The sequence below is a fragment of the Arthrobotrys flagrans genome (assembly GCF_004000055.1).
Source record: "Arthrobotrys flagrans strain CBS H-5679 chromosome Unknown unitig_1, whole genome shotgun sequence".
Classification (NCBI taxonomy): Eukaryota; Fungi; Ascomycota; class Orbiliomycetes; order Orbiliales; family Orbiliaceae; genus Arthrobotrys; species Arthrobotrys flagrans.
The window spans coordinates 1,639,449-1,665,488 of NW_027137556.1; the positions used below are offsets into that span (position 1 = coordinate 1,639,449).

General features: G+C 49.5%; 7 protein-coding genes across 7 annotated transcripts; 4 read left to right on the forward strand and 3 right to left on the reverse strand.

The window, feature by feature from the left end:
- Nucleotides 1–412: 412 nt before the first annotated feature.
- Nucleotides 413–4,980, reverse strand: DFL_008484 (uncharacterized protein; the record flags this gene model as incomplete). The annotated part of the gene is made up of 4 exons (XM_067638224.1): nucleotides 413–529; nucleotides 588–772; nucleotides 828–4,739; nucleotides 4,890–4,980. 4 exons carry the CDS (start codon nucleotides 4,978–4,980, stop codon nucleotides 413–415), a joined length of 4,305 nt encoding a protein of 1,434 aa, XP_067486133.1.
- A 1,518-nt stretch (nucleotides 4,981–6,498) lies between these two features.
- Nucleotides 6,499–7,621, forward strand: DFL_008485 (uncharacterized protein; the record flags this gene model as incomplete). The annotated part of the gene is made up of 2 exons (XM_067638225.1): nucleotides 6,499–6,594; nucleotides 6,680–7,621. The coding sequence occupies 2 exons, from the start codon at nucleotides 6,499–6,501 to the stop codon at nucleotides 7,619–7,621; spliced, it is 1,038 nt and encodes a 345-aa protein (XP_067486134.1).
- Nucleotides 7,622–8,139: 518 nt separating this feature from the next.
- DFL_008486 (40S ribosomal protein eS12) lies at nucleotides 8,140–8,906 on the forward strand (the record flags this gene model as incomplete). The annotated part of the gene is made up of 3 exons (XM_067638226.1): nucleotides 8,140–8,142; nucleotides 8,321–8,642; nucleotides 8,785–8,906. The coding sequence occupies 3 exons, from the start codon at nucleotides 8,140–8,142 to the stop codon at nucleotides 8,904–8,906; spliced, it is 447 nt and encodes a 148-aa protein (XP_067486135.1).
- Nucleotides 8,907–9,969: 1,063 nt separating this feature from the next.
- On the forward strand, nucleotides 9,970–14,181 carry DFL_008487 (uncharacterized protein; the record flags this gene model as incomplete). The annotated part of the gene is made up of 3 exons (XM_067638227.1): nucleotides 9,970–10,861; nucleotides 11,044–11,191; nucleotides 11,250–14,181. The coding sequence occupies 3 exons, from the start codon at nucleotides 9,970–9,972 to the stop codon at nucleotides 14,179–14,181; spliced, it is 3,972 nt and encodes a 1,323-aa protein (XP_067486136.1).
- A 707-nt stretch (nucleotides 14,182–14,888) lies between these two features.
- On the reverse strand, nucleotides 14,889–20,024 carry DFL_008488 (uncharacterized protein; the record flags this gene model as incomplete). The annotated part of the gene is made up of 4 exons (XM_067638228.1): nucleotides 14,889–17,492; nucleotides 17,560–19,527; nucleotides 19,675–19,777; nucleotides 19,843–20,024. 4 exons carry the CDS (start codon nucleotides 20,022–20,024, stop codon nucleotides 14,889–14,891), a joined length of 4,857 nt encoding a protein of 1,618 aa, XP_067486137.1.
- Nucleotides 20,025–21,202: 1,178 nt separating this feature from the next.
- Nucleotides 21,203–23,029, reverse strand: DFL_008489 (uncharacterized protein; the record flags this gene model as incomplete). The annotated part of the gene is made up of 1 exon (XM_067638229.1): nucleotides 21,203–23,029. The coding sequence occupies one exon, from the start codon at nucleotides 23,027–23,029 to the stop codon at nucleotides 21,203–21,205; it is 1,827 nt and encodes a 608-aa protein (XP_067486138.1).
- A 520-nt stretch (nucleotides 23,030–23,549) lies between these two features.
- Nucleotides 23,550–24,775, forward strand: DFL_008490 (uncharacterized protein; the record flags this gene model as incomplete). The annotated part of the gene is made up of 4 exons (XM_067638231.1): nucleotides 23,550–23,592; nucleotides 23,651–23,863; nucleotides 23,932–24,194; nucleotides 24,260–24,775. 4 exons carry the CDS (start codon nucleotides 23,550–23,552, stop codon nucleotides 24,773–24,775), a joined length of 1,035 nt encoding a protein of 344 aa, XP_067486139.1.
- Nucleotides 24,776–26,040: the final 1,265 nt, after the last annotated feature.

The window sequence follows — 26,040 nt, forward strand, 5'->3', positions numbered from 1 at the left end:
AACGTCAAAAAAAGGAGGTAAAAGAGCAAGAACGCCCAAAAAGATTTGTAGGATATAGGATAGGTGAGATAAAGGAAGAGCTAAAATGTAAAAAAAAAAAAAAAAAAAAAAGGACAATTATCAAAACCATGTTATAAGGTATGGAGTTAAAAATGTTAATTTCGTAGAGCGATACAAGTATCCCCTTCGAGTCATCGTTTCAATGGATAAAAGGGTCGCTAGGAGTCGAGCAGTAAAACAAAACAAAAAAAGGACATTCAGGCGGAAGGAACCCCGGAGTAAAACTAAGGGACATTATTCGGAAACACATATATGGTGACTAAAAGGGAGATAAGTTAAGAAGCGGTGGCGGAGAATTACGAGAATTGATAGTTGATTGAGAAGTATGCTAGAGAGACCCAAGGAAGAAAATCTAGTCTTCGCCTTCAATCCACAGAATAACGGAAGGAAGTTGGCCATTTCGCATAAACTTGTCGGTAATGTGACAGTAGCGGTCATTTGTGAGGAAAATCTTGCAGAGGTCGGAGGCCTGAAAGTGGAATTAGTAACTATGACACATCTAAGATGGTTTTCGGGAAGAAACGTACCTTCAACCAGAAAACGTCAGTCAGAGCTAGGAACTTGTTCTGCTCGGTTGCTTGACGCTCCATCTCCAAACGAACATCGAAATTGAGAGTCTGCGGTGAATTGTAGGAGGAATACAAAACATGGAAGTTCTGCTTCAATGCTTGTTGCTCCATTGCGGTTACTGGACGTCGTTCGAGATTTGGATCTAAAGACAGCATTAGCAGGTGTCCAGTGGATTTCGTTAAGAATTGGCAACTTACAGATCGTCATATCAAGGTCGTGAGGGATACCGAGCAGCACACAAGCCTGTGCGTTAGATACCCAACGTTCCTTTGGCTCTCCGTATTCGACACAATACAAAGGCAAGATCCTTCTGTAGTCATTCCAAAGACCTTGAGCGAACTCTTCCTTGTTCTTCGCCATTAGAGCATCCCGATAGATCAGAGGGAGTCTATTAATCCGCTGCATCTCATCGAACCGGGCTTTATCGCCAGCAAGTTGAGATTGGGCTTGGTCGTGTGAATGTAACTGAACCTGACTGCTGGTCTCGTAAAGCTTAGCGCCCAACTGACGCATAGACTCGAGTTGCTTGCGCTTTTCTTCTTCCTGTTGCTTCTGCAGACGAAGTTTTTCAGCGGCCCTCTCTTGATCCAAGCGCTCTTGCTCGCGGCGTTTTTCCTCTTGTTGCTTGGCGGCTTCCTGTTTCTTCCGTTCCAATTCCTTCTGTTCTTTTTCGATACGTTGTCGTTCGAGTTCGCGCTCGCGTTCTTCGGTAAGCATGGCGTCGTCATTTGGATCAGCCTTAGACTTGATCTCCTCGCGAATGCTAGAACCGCGATTGCTCTTGCCGTTGGACAGATCGTTGAGATGTCGGTTACCGTTCTTTTCATCATTAGCAGAAGGCGCAGGGCTGGCTCCATTCGATTTGCGCTTTTTGATCTTAGCCGCAGCATCATCAGGAGCGACAGTCGAATCACCGCTAGGCTTCCGGCGTTTTATGGTCGGAACTTCAGAGTCGATATCCATTGCATCTTTGTCCTTATGAACAGAGCGTTCCTTTTCCGAGCGGGGCTTCTTTCCTTCAATGTCGGACGCAACCGTGTCACGCTCCTTGGAGCGTTTGGAAACTACGGTCTCGCTCTCTTTGGACTCTTTGGCGGTCGCTTCTTTAGCTTGTTCTCTGAGGGCTTCCTCTCGTCTCTTCTTCTTCTCGCGTTTTCGCTCGAGAAGAGCCTCATCGGTGTCCTTGCTGACGATATCAGTTGATGCTGGTTTCTCTGATTTCTCCGCCTTCGCCTTCATCTTTGCAGCTTTGTCGGCCTCGGCTCGGCGGATTTCCCGCTCTGCCTTTCGCTCCTCCTTGGACTTGGGACGTTCTTCGGTGGTCTCTGATTGACGTTCTTCTTTCGATTTAGCCCTCGGTGCATCGGCTTCATCCTCCAGCTTTCTGCGCTTCTTTCCGAGCATTTCGACCTTACTGTGGCCATCGACGTCGGAATTGTGGTCATTGACAACCGGTCTGTTCGAACTCGAGCTGCTCTCCCGTTGGCGTTTGTCAAGCGAGTGGTCACGTTTAGAAGCATGCCTTTCGGGATCGACAAGTCTTTTCTTAGGTCGAGGGGCGTCGGGCATCTCGATATCGTCCTCATCAACCACAGCCTTCTCCTTCTTCTTTTTCTCCTTCAATCCATCCTTTTCTTTCTCCCGTTTAACAGGGTGGTCAACCTCCATTTCGTCGGACCGTTTCCTCGATGGTTTTTCTTCCTTGGTTTTCTCCTTCTTGTCTTCTTTTTCGGCCTTTGAGGGTTTGTCTTCCTTTTCGGATTTGGCAGCAAGGTCTTTGCCGAGTACGAGACGTCGCTTCTTCGTCTTGGTCCCGTCAACCGTGGCATTGCTATCGCTGATGGCCGAGTAATCGGATTCCACAGTCCTCTCTTTGCGTTTTTGCTTGTCGAGATCCCTCAATTTCGACCTGGCGATTACAGGAGATATCTCTCGTTCGGATGGAGCTGTGTCGTCCATAGCGGAAGAGGCTGCGGGGGATGCAGACCTCCGGCGAAGACGCTTCGTTTTCTTCATTTCGTCTGCTTTGGCCTCCTTTCGTTCGGATTTGCGATCTTTGTCCTTGTTGTTCTCCTTATCCTTGTCCTTGCGAGAAGCGACCGGTGAAGAAGAGTCGAGTTTGTCCCGGGAGGATTTCTTCGATTTCTGTGGGCCAGCAGAGTCGTACGCAGCCTGAAGCAGCTTGACTTCTTCCTCCCAGTTCTCACCACCTCTTTGCTTTGCAATTTCGACGTATGACCTTCCCCGGCTGTCAACACGTCTCGGTTCCTTCATAGATTCGCTCCTAAGGAGTAGCTTGAGAACCTCGATGTTGTTACGACCGATGGTTGCGAGCAGGGGTGTTTCTTCGCCTGGGATGAGGGGAAACTGCGACTTGTCTTTTGTGTGTTGCCGAATTACGTCCTTTGGGTCCGGATCGCTATCACCTCCAAACGCCACCAGCAGATTCAGAACATCCAAATGCCCTCCTCGAGCAGCCAACATCATCGACTCCGGGTCAGGGTTTATCCCGCTTTCCAGCAGTTTGCCAGCCATTTCCATGTCTCCGTCTCGAGACGCCTGCTTGAGCTTCGCTTGTCCACCCTTGCCGGCATCGAGCCATAGAAACTCGTTCCTGGTTGGTTCCCCACGTCCACCTCTTCTTCGGCTACTTGTCATTTGATTAGACTGCGGAGGAGGCGAGAAATGACTCGGGCTAGCGACCGAGGCTGCCCGGGAAGAACAACTTTCATTAGCGGTCTTCCGGGCCTCGTCGTCGGCTCGCTTCTTATTTTTTAGTTTTACTAATGCTGCTCGCAATGCATCTTCAATTTGGCTCATCTTGGCCTCTTCATCCGCTTCATCGCTCTGTTGGCGAATTGTCGACGCTAGATCGATCGATGACTGCCCTGCTTTGTTACGATGCCGTGGATCCGCCCCGTGCTCTAGCAGCGTATTAACAACAGCAACATGCATGTTTTCGACTGCATCCAACAGAGGGGTTGACAAATCCTCAGCAGGCTTATCAACTAGTGCACCTTCCTCGATCAGCCATTCTACAATATCGTCATGGCCGGCGAGTGCAGCGGCATGGATGGGAAGATAGCCTGCATTGTCAGCATCATTGAGAAGGTCGGGTTCAGCTTCCAGACACGCTTTCGCCTCGTCTAAAACACCTTTTGCACATACTTTGTGCAACTGGTTTCGGCCGGTTTTGTCGCGCTTCATCTTGTGTCCAGGGCCTATCAGACGTGCAGGTGACGCGGCAGGACCCGAAATCGACGGTCGTCTTCTTCTGTGGTTCGTGATATGTGGGGAATTCGATCTTGAGGATGAAGTTGATTTGACTTCATTGTCAGAATCTTGAATGCTGAGAGCAGGCGGCCGGCCGGATCTTTTGGTTTTATGAAGTTTCGACACGCTGGAATTATTCCCGCTAGGCATTTTACCGCTAGAAGGACCGGCATTTGGAACGCTTCTCTTTCGGGAATGACCAGGGCGAGATAGCGGAGTCGCCAAGGATGCATTGTTGGTGGATGCGTGAGAGTCTCTGGCGTGTTTTGTTCCGTTGCTCTCACGAGGAACTGGGGGAGGAGACATCGGTGGCGAGGATTTTATCCTAACGCCCCGAGGGGATTCGTCCTCACTTTTGATGCCTCTCTCATGGGAAGCCTCTCGGGCTTTCCTTTTGAGAGACAGGCGTTTATCAGGGTCATCTTCTTGAATTTTCGGTATTTTCCTGCGAGGAGGAGAATGTGTTAATCTCGAAGGCGAAGCGGTTCGTTTGCGAGTACGGTCTTTAGGGAGGGGTCGTTTGGATGAAGGGGCACGAGATGAGGGAGCGGAACTGAGGTCGGACGAGTACGCATCATCATCTCGGTCGGGTCGAGATTTCGAGTCACCGTTTGTCCTCCTCGAGTGGGAAGACGGGGCTAAACGGTCATCATCACGGCTATCGTCGTTTTCGGGGTAGCTTCGGGGTCGATTGCTGCGGCTTCTGCCTCGACTCTGAGGGGCAACTACTACAGTTTCGGCGTCGGAATCACTGTCTTGGTGTGCGGATGAAGAGTTCGGTGGCTCGTTGAGGGTCGGAAGGTGCGATGAGGAAGAGGAACTGTGAGCCTGCTGCCCTGTCCCGCCGTTAATTCCCACTGCACTACTCATGGACAATAACTTTCCATTACGGGTACTATTCAAGGACTCTATTCTACCGTCGGACGAGTTGATGCCCGAGGAAGAACAGTGGCCTGTTGAGGAGATGGAGTTCAAGCCGGTTATACCATTCATGCCATATGCTGGAGAGGACGAAGGGAGAGACGGTGGTGGCGGTGGAACGGGAGTCGGAACAGGTAGGGAAATGGTCGAAGTCATATAGCTGATGAATACCGATGCCCCCTTCGTGCCCACCGCATAGTGCTACTTATTTGGAACCCGGGGCAGTCGAATTATGTGCAAGTCGACGCCGAAAATTGAAATTAAAAATGCCGTTCAATGAAGTTGACTAATAACTAATTTCTAGAGAAAAATAACGTGGCGGGAAAATGGTTGGAGAGAAGGAAAAAACGTTGTCGCTGATTCGAGACAGATTCTGGCCAGGAAGCGCCTCAGACGTGAGAGAGAGTCGTGCGTGGGAATTTTGCACGTTTTGGAGCGATTGCTATGGAATGAATACACAAGACGAACAACAACGAAGCCTCTAGTCAGTCCGTCTGTCTCTAAGAGCACGGATGAGCCAAAGTCGGAAACGTGGGTGAGAGTTCGATCCCGTGGGAGAATTCGAGGGAGGGTCGGATTTCGATAATGTCGACAGCCGGCGGAGGATAAGGAGAATAAGGGAAGAATCGAGGAAAACTACTTGAAGAGTAAAAAGAAGAAGAAGGGAGAGAAGAAGAAGGATGGGGGAAAAAGGATGGTTGAATGGGAAAGGGAAAAAAAAAAAACACACCGCTGCTAACGAAGGACGAACTAGTATTTCTCGGACTCAGATTTCAGTCCACCCTCAGTTGGGGAAGTCTTGGACAGACGGCCAGTTTGGGGGGTTACTTTGGCAGCAGTGATTATGATTCGAGGCTGCATTCACAGGCCTGACCGAATTAAAGATGCTGCATGCTACAGTGCACTATGGCAGAAAAGAATGGTGGGAAGGGTAGTAATTAACAGGAAGGCAGTGCAGCTAAACTGCAAGGCACTGCGCTAGACACCTTATTTGGCCCTCACAGAACGGATATATTAACATGCCAACATTATGTGATCAAACCATCAACATTCTCGACGAGCCCATTAATAACCAGCACGGCCGCCTTGGATATACATAATATGTGAGTAAGTGTACATGTACAGAGAACTGGGAAGTAAGGATGTACCGATACATCATCGATGCCTTTTGAGGCCAGAGTACGCCTCCTGCAATCTCGATATCGAACCAATGCAAATTTCAGCAGGACCTCTGGCTTGCGTATCAGCGCCCATGCAGGCTGCAGTCCTTGTCCTTGTCCTTGCATGTCCGTTCCAGGCCCCCAAACTACGCCTGGAGCCTCCGTAGCTTGCAGTACAGCCCCCTTTTCTCACTGGCCTACATTCGCCTGGCCAAAACAATTTGAGACCCCACAATTGTACCTTCTTACCCCGGAATCCTTCTTTCTTCCACCTACAGCCTAGATACTTCTTACCTATTCGCATTCAACTACTTGTCTGCTACCGGGAGTTTGGGGTTTTCTATATGATATGGGGAAAGGGCGTTGGAAAACGGTGGTATCTACTTAATATCGAATCGGGCTTCTGTCATCTTCGCATGTAGTATGGCGACGGTTGTAGTTGTTGTGTTGGAGGCCAGCATGGTCTGACGACGTCCTTCTTTCCAACGTTACCGTTGTCGTACGACCACCCGTCATGGATCTCATGAACACTCTAAATCTCGCCGAGCTGCTGGTAGATATCGACCTCAGCAGCGTCGTCCGGTTCTTCTACATTAACGCTATTCTCATTGTACGTCGTCGTCGTCCGTAGACCAAGATGCATTACGTATGCGTATAAGAGCTGACGAAAAGACCCCGAAAATTGCCGGTATCAGACAATAACTTTGAATGTGTTCCCGCCGTTCGCCAGAAAATTATATATATATGGCAAGAATGCCTCGGATAGCAAGCCTACCAAGGCCGGTGCCAAAGATGAAAACAAGAAAACCAGGACCACTACGGAGCCGAAGTCGCCGCTGGATGTTCTATTGGATGTAGTCGGAAAACTACAGGTCCCTCACTCTTGGTTCATGCATTTCTACGCCTTTTCCTTCGCCATCCAACTCTTCTGGCTGCTTCAAGTAATCTCGCACGGTCGGGTTCTACAATCGGTCTTAGACAACCCGCCGGGAGACCGACCACCAAAGAATGCTGTCTCGGAGCCTCAAATCGTCCCGGGTCCGGACGGCTCGCAGAGCCTGGAGACAATCCTACTCTGCATAATCTGCATGACAATGCAAAGCGCCCGGCGCCTCTGGGAGTCCGTATATATCCAAAAGCCGGGTACCTCCAAAATGGGTATCCTGATCTACATCGCTGGGATAACCCACTACACAATGATGGGTTTTGCAACTTGGTGTGAAGGTATCGAGACCCTTCGATTGAACACCAACATTCCCATATCCCACCCTTCCGACCTCTTAAAGCCGCCCAGGATAAACACGCTTCTAGCAATTCCGTTCTTCTTCCTCGGGTCGGGTCTCCAGCATGATGCGCATGTCCATCTGGCGTCTTTGGTAAAGTATTCTCTTCCGGTACACCCGTTATTTTCGTACACCTTGTCTCCGCATTACTTGCTCGAGTGTATTATCTACGGTTCATTCGTGGTTATCGGGGCACCCAAGGGCCAGTGGTTGAACAAGAGCCTGCTGTACGTGTGGATATTCGTTTGTGTGAACCTAGGATTTGGCGCAAACATCACTAGGAAGTGGTACGAGGGAAAATTCGGACGGAAGAGCGTCGACGACAAGTGGCGTATGGTTCCATATGTATATTAAAGTCCAGAATTTCGTAGGGAAGGCCTTCTTATCAGTAATGCGGGGGGACCTAGCATGTCCTCTCACCCGCACCTAATATAGTGACAGTTTCTTCGAAGCCACATTCGAAAACAGAATGCTTCTTGGTATCCAAAGAACCCGTCCATTCCCCAGCTGAATATCCTGAACCATCATGAATCAATATCCCCCAATACCCAAAGTCCGTAAACTGTTGGTCTTCGTGACCGTGCATGTGTTGTGTTAAATATAATTTGTTAGGGTTCCGCAGCCCTTCCCCAGCAGAAGAGCCCGTTTGCCCGCAATATCACGTGATGCTACAACTCCAACGGGCCTTTTTGTGTGTGGAATATTTTTCCCCCCATTTTTCTTCTTTTTTTTCTTGTTCTCTCTTCATGAACACCACACATAACTAAACATCCATCAACACCGGGGACACCTTTAAGGAACTCTTGACATCAAACTCCATCTCTTAGTACTCTCAAGTACCTTTACAATAAAACTAAACACTACATTCCAAGATGGTACGTTGAATTCGAGCTTCAATTCGAAAGGTGGAAGAGGTGGTGGTAGTAGGTGGTTTGATATCACAAGGAAGCTTCAAGCTTCAATTGATATATATCTAATCTACTACCCCTCCATCCCTTCATCGGGTTTTAAAATTCTGCATAAACATATCCACCACTAACACATCCCAAACAGTCGGACGGAGAAGATGTCCCCGCCGTCGAGGTTGCCGACGAAATTGAAGTCGCCGCCGACACCAGCGCTGGTAAAGGCCAAATGTCCGTCGAGGACGCCTTGAAGGGAGTCCTCCGCCACGCTTTGATCCATGACGGTCTCGCCCGTGGTCTCCGTGAAGCCTCCAAAGCCCTCGACAGACGACAAGCTCACATGTGCGTCCTGAACGAGAACTGCGACGAGGATGCCTACAAAAAGTTGGTTGAGGCGCTTTGCGCAGAGCACAAGATTCCTTTGATCAAGGTTGGAGATGGCAAGAAGCTCGGAGAGTGGGCTGGTCTCTGTATGTTTTTATTCCCTTCCGTTACCTTTGAACTCGAGATGGTCTGGTGCTGGTAGTGGCGATAGCGGAGTGTGCACACGACATATATCTCAGAAGCTCGATCACAAATCCCAAACGCCGTGCTAACAGAAATAACCAACAGGCACTCTCGACCGTGAGGGTAACCCCCGCAAAGTCGTCAACTGCTCTTGCGTCGTCGTTCGTGACTGGGGTGAAGAATCCACCGAGCGCAGCATCCTCCTCGACTACTTCCAAACCCGTTAAATTTTTAAATCAAATCTAAAAAAAAATGAAAATTTAAAAATTTAATTACGGCTAGATGGAAGGAAAGAAAAGAGCGATGGCGGGAGATGAGGAGAATTTTTTGAGAAAGGGAAGAAACTAAGGAAACGAAGAAGAAAATCCGTGGGAGGCGGGGAGATATGGAGGAAACGAATTGGAAGATTTTCGCTTGACACTCCTTTTTTTTTATATAATCATCCGACCGCCTCACTCTATTTCGACTTCACTCTACCACTACGTCCTAATCGAAAACAATCGTCTGGTTAATGAAAAAATCAAAAGGAGGATAGGAAACCCCTACCAACTCTTTCCCCGCAGACCCGCTTTTTTGTCCTCATCACGGATGTTTCTTGTTCTGCTTCTCCGTCTGTTTCTTACTCGTGGATATCAAACTTTTTTCTTCTTCTTTTGAATGTCTATATATATTCTTAATATCACGAGAGAAGGAATGGTGGATGGTTTCTTTACCGCTCTACTTTTCCTCCTTTCTTCCCCTCAACCTTTTTCTCTTGTTTCCTTCTTTATGACAGCTTTCAAACTGTACATATAGGGACCTTTTTTCATTTCCTTTTTACCTTCAATTCACCGAAAAGTGGAAAGAGGGGCGGAAAAACAGGATACTAAAAACGTGATTTTACCATCAACTTGAGGTCCCCAGGCTAATGAATTGAAAAAATGTGCCACACGATCGATCAGTAGCCCCACCACGAAACCCTGTAGCAAGGGTAAGCTAAACTTTGGACCCACGTTAATTCGACAGGGGTTTTTATATACCATTCGCTCGAAACAAACTCCAAAAGCTCAAATCCAATGATATCGACCAACTCTTCTATATGCCCATACGTGTAAGGGTGTACCTACTTATCCGCATGTGTTTCCTAGCCGCCGCGGTAACCCAGTCATAAAGACTTGATCTGCGTCTTCAAAATGGTATAAATTGAGGTTCATGAAATGAAACTTAACCTAATTCCCAAATCCAACACCTAGGCACCACATCATGCCATCGAAACCAACAGCTCCGAGATAATTTTTATAAACAAGAACAATGCATACGGCAGAAACATCTAGCGGATATACCTCGGGAACTGGGGACTCCAATGGTACCGGAGCCTCATCACGATCACCGAAACGACGTCTTGACGTTCGGGAATATACGGTAGGGTGGGTTTGTGCCCTTCCGATCGAGCACGCAGCAGCAGCTATGATGCTTGACGAGGAGCATGAGGACCCACCCCACAGTATTAACGAGGACAACATTTACACTTTGGGCCGGATACTCAGTCACAACGTTGTTATTGTATGCCTTCCAGCAGGTCTAACCGGTACGGCATCTGCCACCGCAGCGGCGGTAGAGATGAAGTTAAAGTTTCCCAGAATTCAGTTCGGCTTGCTAGTTGGTGTCGGAGGCGGAGTCCCGATTGCAACAGATATACGGCTTGGCGATGTTGTCGTTAGTGAACCTCATCCACAGAACACGAACGGTGGAGTGGTTCAATATGATTTTGGGAAGCGGTCTCACAATGGGTTCTTCCGGACGGGGTTTCTCAATCGACCACCGCAACATCTGCTTGATGCAGTTTCCAAGCTCAAAGACAATCATATTATGGGCAAAAATACCGTCCCAAATCATCTCGCAGCGGCCACCTCCCTGCCGGTTTTCGCACGTCAAAACGCAGGGGAGGATATTTTGTTCAAACCTACTTATATACACGTCGAAGGGATGACATGTGAGAATTGTAGCAAGGAAGAAATAATTCAGCGCGTTCCCCGGTTTGGCCAGGATTTTGTGATCCACTACGGCACTATAGCTTCTGGAAATTCACTTATCAGAGATGCTCAAACTAGGGACAGATTGAGCTCACAACTTGGTGGGGTAATATGTTTTGAGATGGAAGCTGCTGGATTGATGAATCATTTCCCATGCCTTGTCATCAGAGGTATATGCGATTATGCAGATTCGCATAAAAATAAGTTATGGCAGCCTTATGCTGCTGCCACTGCAGCCGCTTGTGCTAAAGAACTTTTATCCGTCATCCCTGGAGAAGCTGGAGGCAAGTGAGCCTATTTAGAAAAACGAATTCTATATAGAAGATCCAATTAACTAACCTTTCTCTGCCAGCAGAAAGAAGCATCACCACGCTCCACAGTGACTCGATCTTTCTTCAACAACGGCTTCTAGTCCGCGAAGATATACTTTCGTTTCTTATGGGAGTGTTTTACGAAAAGGGGAGTGTCCGAGTGGCTTTACACGGCCTCCCGGGCGTAGGGTATGCTTGACTGCGCATATATTTCTGGTTCCTGCAATCCGCTAACGCATTGTTGTAGCAAGTCAACAATGGCACGGCATTTGGCCTACAGAAAAGGAGATAAAATGGCAGTTCTTTGGATAACAGCAAGCTCGAAAGAAACGATAATCAAGGGCTTCAAGCAATATGCAAGACAGATTTGTGGAGAGAGGCGTAGCTTGTCACAACCAGTATCGATTATTCATCAATTCCTCTCCAAACATTTCGATGGGCGCTGGCTACTAATCCTAGACGGACTAGACGATCCAAATGTTGACATTGGACAATATATCTTCAATGGTTTACCGAATGCCAAAGTCCTCGTGACGACGAGATACACACAAGTTGCCAACCGTATTGGAGCTACTTGCGTTTTGCAGATCAACCCTTTGAACGAGGGCAAAGGAACAGTCCTTCTTTCGAAGTATATAAACCCGATATCAACTGGCGAAAATTCAGCACTAGAAACAGAACTACCTCGAGAGGAAACGGATGCCAGGATTCAGCTTGTACATGAGCTTGGCGGTCTTCCACTCGCGATATCTATAATCGGCGCCGCATTGAGGGACAGAAACGACATCCCAAGCACGAGTTGCCAGGCATACTTCAAATGGCGAGCTGAAACTCAAGATGATCTCCTCGCCCAAGACCCCGAGTTTCCCGACTACTCTTCTTCTGTCCGTAAAGCCTTTACTTTTGCGTTTCAGGGAATTCTATCCGGTACCGAAAGCGACCAGCACGCGGCGTCCATGGCCTTTTTCATCGCATCGTGTGAAAATGCTTCGAACACCGCCGATTATTTTCAACTATATCGCCAGCTTCCTCAATCTCCAGGACTCGAAAACATCGACTTTCTGAAGGATGGATCCTTTGAACTTGCAACGTGCAAACTTGCTACAATCAACATGGTCACTTGGAGTTGGCCTTCGAATAGGCCACCTTTTATTGAAATGCACTCCCTTGTCAAACGGTGGATTGAACGTATCTACAGCGACCGAATCCACAGCTACACAGTTCCAAAGATGCGGCTTCTGGGGCTCCATATGTACAATAACATGATGACGGACCAGGTTAGGGAGAGTCAGTTCACCACCCTGATGGACGAGATCGACAATTTGGCCAAACAGAATCCCGGCACGGTATATGAAGGCTGGGACGCTACACCAGACATCCTTCTGCCGCTACTTCTAAGTTCACAGAAGGAATTACTACGGGCAATCAGTCTCGTACCTGTTGGGATCACGGAAATCAGACGGTTTTCCAGATTCTCAAAAACGCTGCAGTCAGAAATGAACGCTGCCTACCATTCTAATCTCAAGGATATAGACTGGGAAATTTTTGGGCACAAATTTACCAAATACATAGTATGCATGGCCAACTTTTTCTGTAAACCTCGACTAGAGCACCCTAAAATCAAGGGGTGGGGGCCAACACTTGGACCGGAATTATATTCTACGGAGACATTGGATGATTGTGGCCTTAATGCATTCACGAATGGTATCCCGGGTCACCGAGCGTGGGCTGCCATAGGTCACACGAGTCTTATCCAGGACCTCAAGATGGCCATCATGACGGAAATGGAGCGGTCTATAGATGCATACCTGGACCCCAATGTAGTTAACCAAGCACACGAGACACTTACCAAACGTTCCGACTCAGCTATTCACGAGTGGATAGAAACCTGGATACTCGATGCCGAAGAGATCATCCGTCGCACCCTCAAAAAGGTATTTACGGAACATTGTGGAGCTGGCGACGAAAGGAAGCACGCAGAGCACCATCAGGCTATGACAAGTTCATGGGACCCCACAAAAGCTTTCTTCGTTGTCCTATATCGGGTAGCGAAGGCTGGCGCGGAGGATTACTTGAAATCTTCACGGACAATTCACGCTTTCGGCACCCAGCAGTCCAATTGTAGAGACGCATGGGAACCAATAACAAGAGGGGGTTTAGGTGATAAAGGGCAACGGGTTCTTGATCAGTTCTGGGATCCAACAGGGTCCATCCGATTAGAGCGGCTAGGAGACTACGCTGCCAAATTGGTAACTTATCTCGTCGCAGACAGTTTGATGAAAGCCGCACAGGCCGGTTTCGCGAAAGCATTTGGACGATCATGTCCACAAAATCCTGCCGAACGTCTAGCGAGCACGGTATTCTCACGTTTTAGTGTTAGGGACATTTTCCTGAGTCTGGATTCAGATTCATTGAGCAAGGCTGACTGCACCGGTCTCGATGAGGCCGAAAATCCAGACAACTACGATAGCGGAGAACTTAGCTATATTCAGTTGATGGACGATGCACAAGAATGTGTGATACGTGCGATGAAGGCCGCCTATGGTAATTATAATCAGAAGGTTTCCATGAAAGGTGGTGGTGAAGGTGATGGAGATGATGCGAAAGATTTAGTGAAGCAAGCGATCCATTTAACGATGGAATGTCATGCTAAACTTTCAAATGCTATCCGTGCCATCGAAGTCAAACCATATCGTGATCATGACCAAACAAACTGGATTGAAACGAATAACGCGACAGCCCGAGCCCGTGCTTATTGCGCCTTCAGTTTTAGGAGGTTAATGTTTTGTCAGACTGTCATCATGATGGCTTCCGGAGAAGTCGGTGGCGCTGAGTTTCCAGAAGTCAGACAGTTTGGAAGAGAAAACGATCTTTTAGAAGGAGAGTATATATGGCTAGAAGGAGAGAGTAGGCAGTTAGGGGAAGTGGACAGGCGAAAAGAACAAGTTAATAAACTACTAGAAAAAGAAAGGGAGCATCTAGAAGCAGAGTGTAGACGACTAGAAGAACAGAATAGACGGTTACGAGGAGGGAGTACACTACAAGGAAGGGATCGGGGCGACCTTCTAGAAGCGGAGTGTAGACGACTGGAAGAAAGGAACAGGCGGTTACAAGAAGAGAACAAGCGGCTACGAGGGGAGAATACACTGATAGAAACATTAATCAATCTTCGGGAATAAGCTAGGGGATCCGAGGCCTGATTTTTGTTTCGTTGTATTTGTTGTATTTGTTCCGTAGGATCGAGAACACTTGAGAAAGTCATTTGTAAGATCGAATCAAAAAGGCGCAATGGTTGGAGAGCCTCGATAGCCTCGTGGAAAAGCTATCAAACTAAATCCATATACTCTTCAACTTCGATCACTACAATAAACACCATAAAATATTAAGGATAAAATCTTCGTCCCACCACCCCAGGACATCTTCCATTTCATATTCCCGTAAAAAGATACTACTTAAGGTTAAACTACACTAATTAAAAAATGATAGAATTAACATCAATCGACGCCATGAATAATGAATACCTCCTCTAACGCCTTTTACGTATAAAAAAAAAAAAGAGGGAACATTAAATTGATGAAGAACCAAAAAGGAAAACGAAACAAGAATAACAAAAAAGGAATCCGTTGACCCGCTATTTTGTTTTTCAAAGCCGTCGTAAAACATGCAAGAGTAGAAAAAAAAACATAAGTGGTAGTAATAAGAAAGGTAGTAATATGAAAAATAACACGTTAGAAGGGATAAGAAAAAGGTTTGAAACACCGTCCGTGAAAACAAGGTGTCATGGGAAAAATCGGAAAAAGTGTGCAAAGTTGCCTTCAAAACCCAAAGAGAGTATCAGGTGTCGAGAATCAAGATCGATGTACCCAAAATGTGAACAACAGGCCCTTTAAGATCGAATCTCAAAAAAGCTATTATCCCACCCACTGAGAGTGCTACTCCCACTAGCGGTTCCAGGCGCATCGACCAATTCCCAATCGATATCCTCAACTAACCCACGGGGACCATAGTTTCGAATACCGAACGGATTCCAGGATTCAAAGTCCTTCGTCTCCTCCTCGGTCATAGCCAACGCATCCCCGCCGTTTCTAGCTTCGGGGATACCTGTGGCGCCAAAGGTTGGAGTGCCAGGAAGCTTCTCGCCGGATTCGTCTAGGTCGTCACCGTCGTCGGGAGTCAAGATCATGCTGATGTCGATTTGATCGATGACGAGGTCGGTAATCTCGTTGAGTCCTTCAAAGGCTTGTTGGATGACCGTTGGGCTTATCATGGAGTCGTCCCAGCCGCTGGGTGGTGGGGTTGGGTTGTTGGCCAACCTATCTTCCTTCACTTCGGTAGGACGAGGTGGAGAAGTCTGGATGGCTGATGGAGTTGGAGCAGCCTTGGAAGGAGTCTTGGTGAGTGGGGTCGAGGTTCTGGGAGTGGGAGCTTTAGCAGCAGTAGCGGCAGCTTCCTTGTCCTTCGCCTCATCCTGCTTGTCTTCCTTGGCCTTCTTCGTTCCATCCCTGTTCAAACCCAAGGCTTCAGCAACGCTGCCGAGCGTGTACTCGAGAGGGTTGGTGATAGTCCTGTTCCTTTCCTCGATCATACGCTCCTGCTTCTCCCTAAGAGCCTGGAGGTCCTGCGGGGTTAGAACCTTTGGAGGTTCACTCTGGGGTTGCTTCATATGTCCAGCAACGGCATCTTTGTGATCTTCCTTAAGATGGCGAAGGAGGTCTTGCTGGTTTTGGAAACCCTTGGTGTGGTATTCGCAGGACTTGACGATGCAAAGGTGCGTGTATTGGGCTGGAAGGGAGCCTTTCCCCGGAACAACTTTCTGTCCTGGAACCTGGGACATGGCCTGAGGTAGGGCCTTCGGGTCAGGTTGTACTGATTTGGGGAAGGAAGGTGATTCGGAGCCTTGCTTAGCCTTCTTCCTAGGTGGAATTTGGCCGAGGTTGAAAGGTGCAGCAGGAGGTAAGGGAGCCGTCGGAGCAGGAGGAGCTGCAACCTTGTGAGCAGCAGCCGAGCGAGGGATGTTGGTTGGTTGCTGGAGATTCTGAACGGGGAGCTTTTGTTGTTGCTGTTGGTGGAGAGATTGAGCTGAGAGATCGGCTTGATTGAGGTTAGGAACGGGAGCTTTAGCAGCAGGTGGTTGAGCGTGCAGGTTTTGGGCTTGCTGGAGCTGCTTTTGTTGCTGAAGTTGTTGTTGTTGGACAGCTCCCATGGGGATCGGGGGTTGACCCTGCTTGATACGCTGCTCGTTCAACTTGGGCACCTGGGCTTTCACGTAATTGAAGTATCGATGAATCTGCTGCTTAGCAGCCTCGAGCTCGTCGGGCGTGATGGTAAAGTTCTCCTTCGGCGTCTTGAAAAGAGCATCTTCAAACTGGGTAGCTATTACAGCTCTCGTCTGGAAGAGCTCTCTCACGATAAGTTCGGAGGGCAAAAGCATCAAGAACATCGGAATCCATTGCTCCATCCTGGAGAGAGTCAAGGATACCTCCTTAACGGCTTGCCTGGTCACAGCCTTCACCTCCTCACTCATCTGGATAATCGGTCGTGCCAATGCTTTCTGAGTTTCCTCCTGTCTAATCAAATGGATATGCTCCTTGTTCTTCAAGAGTTGCTTTGCTGGATCCATCTGAGCCACGGAAGCACCCTGAGGCCCTGCAGCGGTTGGAGCAACAGCCTGCGGTGCCGTGGGTTTCTGTTGGATCCCTGGAGCGGTAGGCGGTCTTGCTTGGGCAGGTTCTGGCTGTTTGGCCTGGTTTTGGTTTTGGTTCTGATTTTGGTTCTGGACCTGCGGTTGAGCAGCAGCTGGAGCCGGAGCCTGGATAGCATTTGGCCTTCCAGCTTGAGCTTGTTGAGCAAGCTTTGCCCTACTCATAGCAATCACCTTGTGAATCTCCATCTTCCTCTCGGGGGGAAGTTGTGCCATTCTTGGCTGATTGATAAGCTGGGCCTGCATATCCGGCGGCATAACCATTAACCTTTGCAGGAACGTCTGCCAATCCCCAGGTTTTCCAGGTTGCTGCTGCTGCTGCTGTTGGGCCTGCTGCTGCTGTTGGGCCTGCTGGGCTTGGTTTTGCGCGGCATTTGGAGCTGCAGCTTGCGGAGCAGGAGCAGCTTCCTCAGCCTGGGCAGATCTTTTAAGACCTCTTGAATTAGCGGCCTGTTGCTGTTGCTGATTTTGCTGCTGTTGTTGCTGTTGTTGCTGTTGCTGCTGTTGCTGCTGCTGCTGAGCAGTACTTGGTGTCACCCTTCCACCTTCGATCGACTGCTGTGCCATCTTTGGCGTAGGCGCAGCCGGTTTGACCGGCGGCTTAGGAGGCGACATGTTCACTTGCTGCTGCTGCTGCTGCTGCTGCTGTGCCGCAGCCGCTTGAGCTTGCTGAAGATGAGCTTGTCGTAGACTATTAACCCGTGTAGCAAACTCCTGATAGTGAGCTTGCATCGGTCCGACAAACTTCTTCGACATCTCTTGAACATGTAGGAAATGCAATGACCGGACCTAAAGATTTTTCGTTAGTACATCTAATTTTTTTTAACTCAGTTCACAAGTACCATTGGATTCATACCCTGGTTGCTAAATCCGGATTGACCTGCTTCGCCCATGCCTTAAACGCCCCCCAATCCGCAAGATTGTTAACCGGGATGTCGATCGACGGGAACTGACGTTTAATATACGCAACTGCTGTCTGTGGGAATTTAATCCCGTCAAAGCTAGGCGGGAATTGAATGTCGGGAACCGGCATCGGGGGTGGTCGCTGCTGCTGCCCCGGCTGTCCGGGCTGTCCGGTTTGCCCCGGCTGCTGTGCTTGTGCAGGCTGCCCCGGTTGCCCCGACTGCCCCGGATGTTGTCCGGGCTGTGGAGGCTTGAGACCCAACTTCTGCTGCTCCAATTGGAGATTTCGCAGATTTGCTACTCTTTGCGCCTGAAACTTCTGAGCTTGTTCGACGGTCAATTGAGCATTAAGAGGTTGACCACCGGATAGGTTTTGTAATAACGCATTTTGGGCAGCCTGGATCTGCTGTGCCGATGTACCCCCCATTCCATTCCTGAGCCTCTGAGCCTCGACGGCCGCTTGTTGCTGTTGTAGTAGATTTGCAGAGTTTTGGCCAGCTTGTTGTTGAGCTTGAGCTTGAGCTTGGGCCTGGGCCTGGGCCTGTGCAGCCTGGTTCGCTTGGAAGCTTTGAATGAGTTGCTGCAGCTTCTCGGGTGGCAAATCTCGGAATTTTTGAATAGGAAATCCGGGTGGGACTGTAAAGTTCCCGGGTGGACGTAGACCCGCCGCTTGTGCTTGCTGGTGCTGCTGAAGCTGAGCTTGACGCTGCTGCAGTTCTGCCATTCTAGCTTGGTTGAGCTGCGCTTGAGCCGCTTGAGCTTGCTGACTAGCAGATCCAGGCCTATGTGCTTGATTTAGCAGGCTCAGTTGCGGAGAAGGATGCTGCCCCACGAGATGAGGCTGCGGGGAGGGCTGTGGTTGCTGTGGCTGTTGCCCGATCCTCTGGGCGGCCTGTGCAGCTTGGGCATGACGTTGTAGCAGAATAAGCTGCTGCTGTTGTAGGTGAGTAGGGGCAGGTTGTTGGGTAGCCTGGGGTGGCACCGAACCGGGAGGCATGGTGACATTCGGCATCCCCGGCCTAGCCTGCTGGGCTTTTTGTCCCATAGCTTCGGCCTGCGTGACGGGAGGCTGCTGCTGCTGCTGCTGCTGCTGCTGCTGTTTGAGATATGTTTGGAAATCACTCATGAACGCCTTGTTATCGAACGGCTGCTGCCCCTGCCCGAGGTTTTGACCTCTGCCGAGTGCCGCAGTTTGAGCTGCAATCAATCTCTGCTGTTGAGCGGCCTGCTGCAGCTGTTGCTGCCGGGCCGCGAGCTGCTGGTTCGCGGCCATCTGCTGCGCAGTAAGCTGCTGTGGGGCCCCGCCGGGACCGGGGGGTACACCCGCCATGGCGCCGGGCGGAATGGCTTGATTTTGCAAAAGTTTCTTCGCAGCCGCGTTTCTGAAGAACAGCTCTATGGGGGTGATCTTTAGACGCTCGCATTGGGCCTTCTGATCCTCCGTCAGGCCTCCGAGCTGTCCTAGAATGGTTTGTATGTGTTGCGGCTGGGCCTGCGACATCATAGTGCGCGCGAGATGTTCGATCGCTTGATCCTTCGGCATACCGCGATACTGGTGGAGCGGGTTCTGGAGCTGCGGTTGGCCGAGTTGAGGGTTTCCTTGGATGAGACCCGGTTGTGCTTGGGCGGCCATGGCCATCTGGGCTTGCAAGGTCGGGTTTGCGATGGCGGCGGCCGTATTGATATTCTGCTGCATCAAACCGGACATGCCGGCTTGCTGCTGAGCTTGCTGGTCCATCTGGTTGGCTTGCATCCCCATCCTCTGGGCGAGCAGCAACTGCTGCTGTTGTTGGGCGGCCATCTGGGGGTTGCGACTGATGAACTGCAGGTCTCTAAGATGTTGTTCATTATCTGCTTGCTTCCGCATACGAGTTTCATGGATTTGCTGCATTTTCCCCCGGCAGGCACCAATGTAATCAGCCTGGTAGGTAACAAGGTGGTTTGCATTCGAGTCAGCGTATTTGTTTCTCAAAAAAAAAAAAAAAAAAAAAAAAGAAAACGCGGCCAAGAATTTCAAAGTTGGCAAGAAATATTAATTTGGAAGGAGTGGGACGAAAAGGCCACGAACTTTGGAATTTGCTGTCCGGAATGTGTGGTCCTCGAAAGCCTCGGCCATTTTTACGGCGCGCGGGGCTTCCATATCATTCTGAACGAGGCGCAAAGAACTGGCACTTGGGGGGAAGATCAGCAAGGTCTGGTATAATTACAGCAGCGGATGGGCAGTTTGAGAGCGTACATCTGGCTCACTATCATGGCACGTTCAGCGACGGGTAGCTCAGCCTGCCAACCGATGGTGGGAGGAGGTTGAGATTTTAATTTGGCCATGACCTGGGCGAGAGCTTGAGGTCCTCCTTGGGCGGCGGCGGGCATTTGCATTCCGGCCATCATGCCAGGAGGGAGTTGGCCTGCTGGATTCATGGTTGTCGGCCCGGCCTAAAGCGGCCACTGGAGGACAAGCTTATATTATCGTCGTCGGTTCCGTTGCGCGGAATACGAAAGGGACTAGGACATATGAGGGCTGTTGGCGATGCTGCTGCGCTGACGAGACGAGACAAGACGAGACAGGCGAGGCGAAATCGAGACACGGTACTCGAGAGAGGGTTAATCGGACGACCGAGATCGAAATCAAACTCGAGGAGAAATCAAAACCCGGTCCCGGCGAAACAGTACTCGGGGGTTAAGATGGTGGATAATATTCGGGAGATATGCTCTACCGGGGAAGTTGTCGACGAAGTTGAAGTTGATTGTCAATGTTGTGGTGATGAACGTTGGCGTTGTTGTGGATAGAGCGAGAAGGAAAAGGTGGTGGTTTCGGAACAGTGTCAGAGCAATCCACAGGATTATAAAACACCAGCCAAGCTTCCTGTTCAAGTTCCCTGCACATGCATTCGACCCTTCTATTATAGGACAATCTGATATAATATTTTTATAGTAGAAAGAGAAGAGCCTCGGGGGAAAAGAACAGGAATAAATTAAATAAACGCAGGGCTTTCTCTGAAGTCCGAGAAGGAACTGAAGAAAAAAGAAATATTACCACGAACGAAACAGGATCCGATCGATACCTCCACTAGTATCCTATCCTCACGCAAGCACGAGTATACTGGGTGAGTAAGTCGGTATGCGAGGATAGTGTGGAAGTACCAACTGACTCGATTAAGCCAAGTCGAGTTACCGTCAGAAATGTCTGGTGTACGTTTGTACGAATCCAGCATGGTCTCTCGAAGAATGGAAGTCTGCCTTGCCAAGCACGGACCGATTTTGGTCAAAAGGTACCCGCCGTAAAATAATCAATCCTGATTCGATCGTTACGAACTGCTGCTATCCTTGTCCGCATATCCAGCGTATAATTCCATGCTTGTCTTGTGATATCTATCTGTTTTCCGTAGCAAGTACGCAGCGGCAGCAGGGTGAATGGGGTAAGCTAAGCATTATATCAGCATCGCTCATGCGATAGTGTATTATATTAAATTATCCACAAGTTACCACGATCCCAATCCCAATCCGATCGAGTACAATACAGGATACTTAGGTCCAGCGTAAGTAGGGCATGTGTAACGATATGGTATACGGCCCGGGAAGATGCATTGGCATGAACATCACGGCCCAAACCTCTCATCCCACACCCAAATCACACTCTCCGTATAATACCTCTCCAGTGTCCTCCTCACATCCAACCCCATCCCCTCCGGCCCACACACAAACACCCCGATCCTCCCCTTCGAATGATCCCTACAAAACTCGTCCGAAATCCTCGTCAAATCCGGCCTTCCGGTTTGTATCCGAGGCGTGATCTGCGTCCGTGCGTATCGATACCTTAATGATTCGATTTCCTTTTCCATCTTTTTCTTCTCTTCCTCTTTTGTAATCCTTCCGTTGTGGTTGTCATTATGATTATCATTATTCGTCGCCGGTCGGTGATGATAATGCGTAGGTTCCGTCGTAGGTAATAAACTCTGTGAATCCTCTCCGACCAATTCATCCAACTCCATCGATGGCCTTTCTTCCTCCTCCCCTTCCTCCCCGTCTCCACCCTTCCGATCCCCTTCCTCTTTCGAATTCGATATATAAATATCAACTTCAGGCCTACACCTCGTCGGCCCGGCCCTCAACAGCTCCGATAGCGGCCAAGCCGCATCATCAGTCCCCCCGACCGCCCACACAAACCTCACCCCCACCTTTTCCTCCACCCTCTCGCTCTCTTCGATATCCACCACCAACTCTCTTAGCACGCTCAAAGTCATCGTGATCCCAATCCCTCCCGTAACAAACAAAAACGAATCGAACCATCCGAACCCCGGAAACACCTTTGCAATCCCATAAGGTCCTTCCATCATCATGCTCAAACTCATGTCCGCGGACTCCTTGAGTTCCCGAGTGAACCCTTCGCGAACTCTGACCAAAAACTTGACTTCTCCGTTTTCATCCACGCTGGATAATGTGAACGGATTCCCTCGGCTTCGCGCCATACTGGGCACGTAGATATAAAAATGACTTCCGGCAGCTACCTTCTTAGCTTTAGACTCGGCAGTATCGGCTACCATCCAACCCGCCGTGCCTCTCAAATCCAACGCCGTGGACGACACAGCCGTAATTTTAACCTTCAACTCCCTCGTCAACAAATGCCTCCCGACCCTATCGACGACGTACACCGCCCCAGCGAGGAGTATATACCGTCGTGTATCATAAACATGAAACCACGCAACCGGTAGGACCAAAATACTCAACAACTGGTGTACGCTGAAAAACGCTTTATAAGCCACCCTTCTATACCTCGGAAGGCTGGTGATGAATATCGTGTTCATGATGATCATCCCCAATAACCCAAAGATTACATCCCAGTGGAGCAATCTATAAATTCTGTCCGTCGTGACAAAGTAGTTGGTATATAATATACCGTGGAAGGTGAGGAGGGTGTACACCGTCCGTCCGAGCCATCGGTGTGATTTGTTCAGGGTTTCGTGGGTTTGGTAGCTTAAGATCGATGTCTGCTGGAGGATGAACCGTGACGATAGTAGATACTGTGCCGGAAGCAGCGAAGTGGCGATATGGCCCAACCGTTTCGTGAGGTGGAAGTAATCATCCCCGGTATCGGAAATATTCATGAACCCCATGAAGCCGACCCATAACGTTCCCAACAACCAAGATTTCCGAGATCCCAACCATCTCGCCCGAAACAAGGGACGGCCGAGATACCAATGCGAAAGGTATACAAACCGTGCTAGTCTGGAGTAGATTGTTTTCTTCCGGTGTTCCTGTCCGATAACAACGAAGTTGTAACGGTAGGCATGTCCCAACCAGCAGACGACGGTGGGAATGATAACGAGTGTTGTGAAAACGTTCAAGATGCCGTAGAAGTCGAGGATTGCCCGACGGAGTTCCTTTTCTTCCTTCGGATGGACTTTCATATGCCAGGGGAAGGCCATGGTGAGGGCGCGGGCGACGATGGCAGCGGTGGCGATGACGGGTTCGACGTCATCCTACCGTATCATAATTCATGAAGGGGGAGGCCTGTCGAGTTGACCTCTCGGTGTGGTTCGGAATCGATGCTCCTCCGTGGGTTCTTGGGAGGTTGCGCGGCAAGGGCCATGGCATTTTACAAGGGCTGATTTGGTTTGTCGCAGAAGCATTGGCGGGGCCGGGGCATGGCAGGGCAGGGCAGGGCATGGATGAGACCTGGACGTTGCAGCTGGCGGGGACCTGCTTTGTTCGGACGGTTCGGAACCAACATCTGAAGCAGAAGCTCGATCCAGGTAAAAGAAAGAACAAAGTAACATGCAGACATCAACCTCTCTTTCTTTCCTTTCTTTCATTTTTGTTTTGCGGTTGCTGGAATAATCTTATCCCAGAGCTTGGGGTGTTGGATATAAACTATAACCATAGCTTCACTCCACCGGAACTATAAACCATCGGTGCAGCTATAGCGATATCCATTATATTATAAAAATGGCCCTGGAAAGAATCCCCATCTGGCTGGACTGCGACCCAGGTAAGCACTCGGCACCTCCAAGCTCCAGGCGCAGTAACTAATGCAAAATACCATGCAGGCCATGACGATGCCTTTGCCATCCTCATCACCGCGCTACACCCTTCCTTCAATCTCCTAGGCATCAGCACTGTCCACGGCAACTCCTCCCTCCAAAAGGTCACCAACAACACCCTTTCCCTGCTCACCGCCTTCGGTCGTCCCGATGTCCCCGTCTACCCCGGTGCCAATAAACCGTTCATGCGCCCTGCTGTGCACGCGCGCGGTATCCACGGTACTTTTATCCTCCGTACCATCCATCGATCATATAGTAGATACTAATGGAGTAATAAAAATGTCCAGGAGACACCGGCATCGACGGAACAACCCTCCTCCCCACTCCCACCGCAAGACCCCAATCGACCCCGGCCGTCGAAGCCATGCGAGATGCCATAATGTCTACCCCCCAAGGAACATGCGCATTGGCCGTCACGGGAACGATGACAAACGTCGCTTTGCTCTTCGCTGCGTTTCCAGAAACCGCCGAACATATCAAAGCCATTTCCATCATGGGTGGGGCGTTCACGCTGGGGAATATTACTGAGAGAGCCGAGTTTAATATATACGTACGTTCCCTTTCCCTTCTTTTTTACAATAGGAATAGAATGCTAACGGTATATGGATAAAAAAGTGCGACCCCGAATCCGCAGCTTCGATCTTCACCCTCCCTTCCCTCTCCAACAAAATCATATTATCCCCACTGGACCTAACCCACACCGTCCTCGTCACCTCTTCCGTTCGCAAGACACTGACTTCGACCCCATCGACCTTCCGAACAATGTTATGCGAACTACTGATGTTCTTTGCCGACACCTACGTCAAAGTATTCAACATGACCGAAGGACCACCGCTTCACGATCCTGTTGCCGTAGCGGCTTTGATGGACGAGAGTTTTAGAATGGAGTTTGAGTTTGAGGAAACGGTGGTGAAGATTATTTGCAATGGAGAGGATACGGGGAGGACGGTTATGGTTGGGGAAGGGGAGGGGGTTATGGAACACGAGGGGACGCAGGTGTTGGGGGATGGCGGGGTCGGGGCAGGGGTGGTGAAGGTGAGGGTCGGGAGGAAGTTGAATGTAGAGAAGTTTTGGGAGGTTGTGATGGAGGTTGTGGAGAGGGCGGATAGGGTGTCGCCGTTGAATATATAAACAGTATATCAATCGGTTTGAGTGTATTATATTAAAAGAAGAGGCTCTGCGGTATCGTATGATATCGAGATATAATCGACCGTTCCATTTTAGTTCTTTTTTCTTTATTTTTTCCCAAGACTATTTTTTTTATAGATGACAGGGATAGCACATAGCCCGGATGGACAGAAATTCACATTCACGAGTCCAAAACCCTGGAATCGAATCATCCCTTGTGTTCCCGTCGGATGCTCTATTCTGCGTTGGGGTAATGTTACCGAATTCGAATTACACGTCGCAAGGGCCCGGAATGTTCCAATATCAAATATCAACCGTCCGAGCTTGTCTCTTTCGTGTCCAAGCTGAATCATCCCGAATCAACCTGCTAGGTTGGAAAGAACGAAGCTTCGATTTTGATATCAGAATGGCGCACCGACCATGCTTCCCGCGCACTAGTCCGAAGAGACCTGCACGCTATGCGCACACGGACCGCAGGAGCAACCCGTCCGTACCGAACTAGTGATCGTCTTCCTGGTCTCGCATGTGCGGGGATTTCGTAGACAGCGGGACTTCTACGTCACGTACCAATCACGACGGGCGAACACCTGCATCTACATAAACTAATGCGCGCACGAAGGCGCGGGGAACGAGGGAAAAAGACAGCGTTAGTCAGTAATCCGCAACGGAAACTGATACGCAGATGCAATATAAGTACTGTGCAGCGCAGCGCAGCGATGGAGCTCGGGATGCCGTGTGTATCTTTTTTTCTTGGCTTGGTATTCGAGAGGAAGGGGAGGAAAAGGTAAAGGCGCCATCGTTGCTGTGAATAATTGCTCAAGTTCAGTTGGAATTCCGATCGTGCGAGGGTTATGGAATTCTCCTTTGATCCCTTTTTCATATATTTTCGACTTGTCTTGAAGCAGGGGAGATTGGGTCGTTGGAATCGAGGGATCTGAACCACCACCGTCTCGGCCTTCGATCACGCATGTTGACGCTCCGAGCGGCCCGTTCGCTGGATTTCAAACCCAACATGCTTCCATACTTACTCACGATGTAATGGTCGAAGATAATAACGTCGTGGGAGAGTTCTCGGAATCCGGACACAGCATGAATTAAAGAAAAAATCGGCTAGTGCCGAATTTCGGAAACAGGCCCTGGCTTGTCATCCCGCTTCGACATTTCGAACGCGAATGCCGACAATGCTCCACCTCCTCCTGGTAAAAGAAGAAAGATAAACTGCAGCTTTGGCCGAACCGTCAACCGTTGAGGAAGAAAAATACATTGGG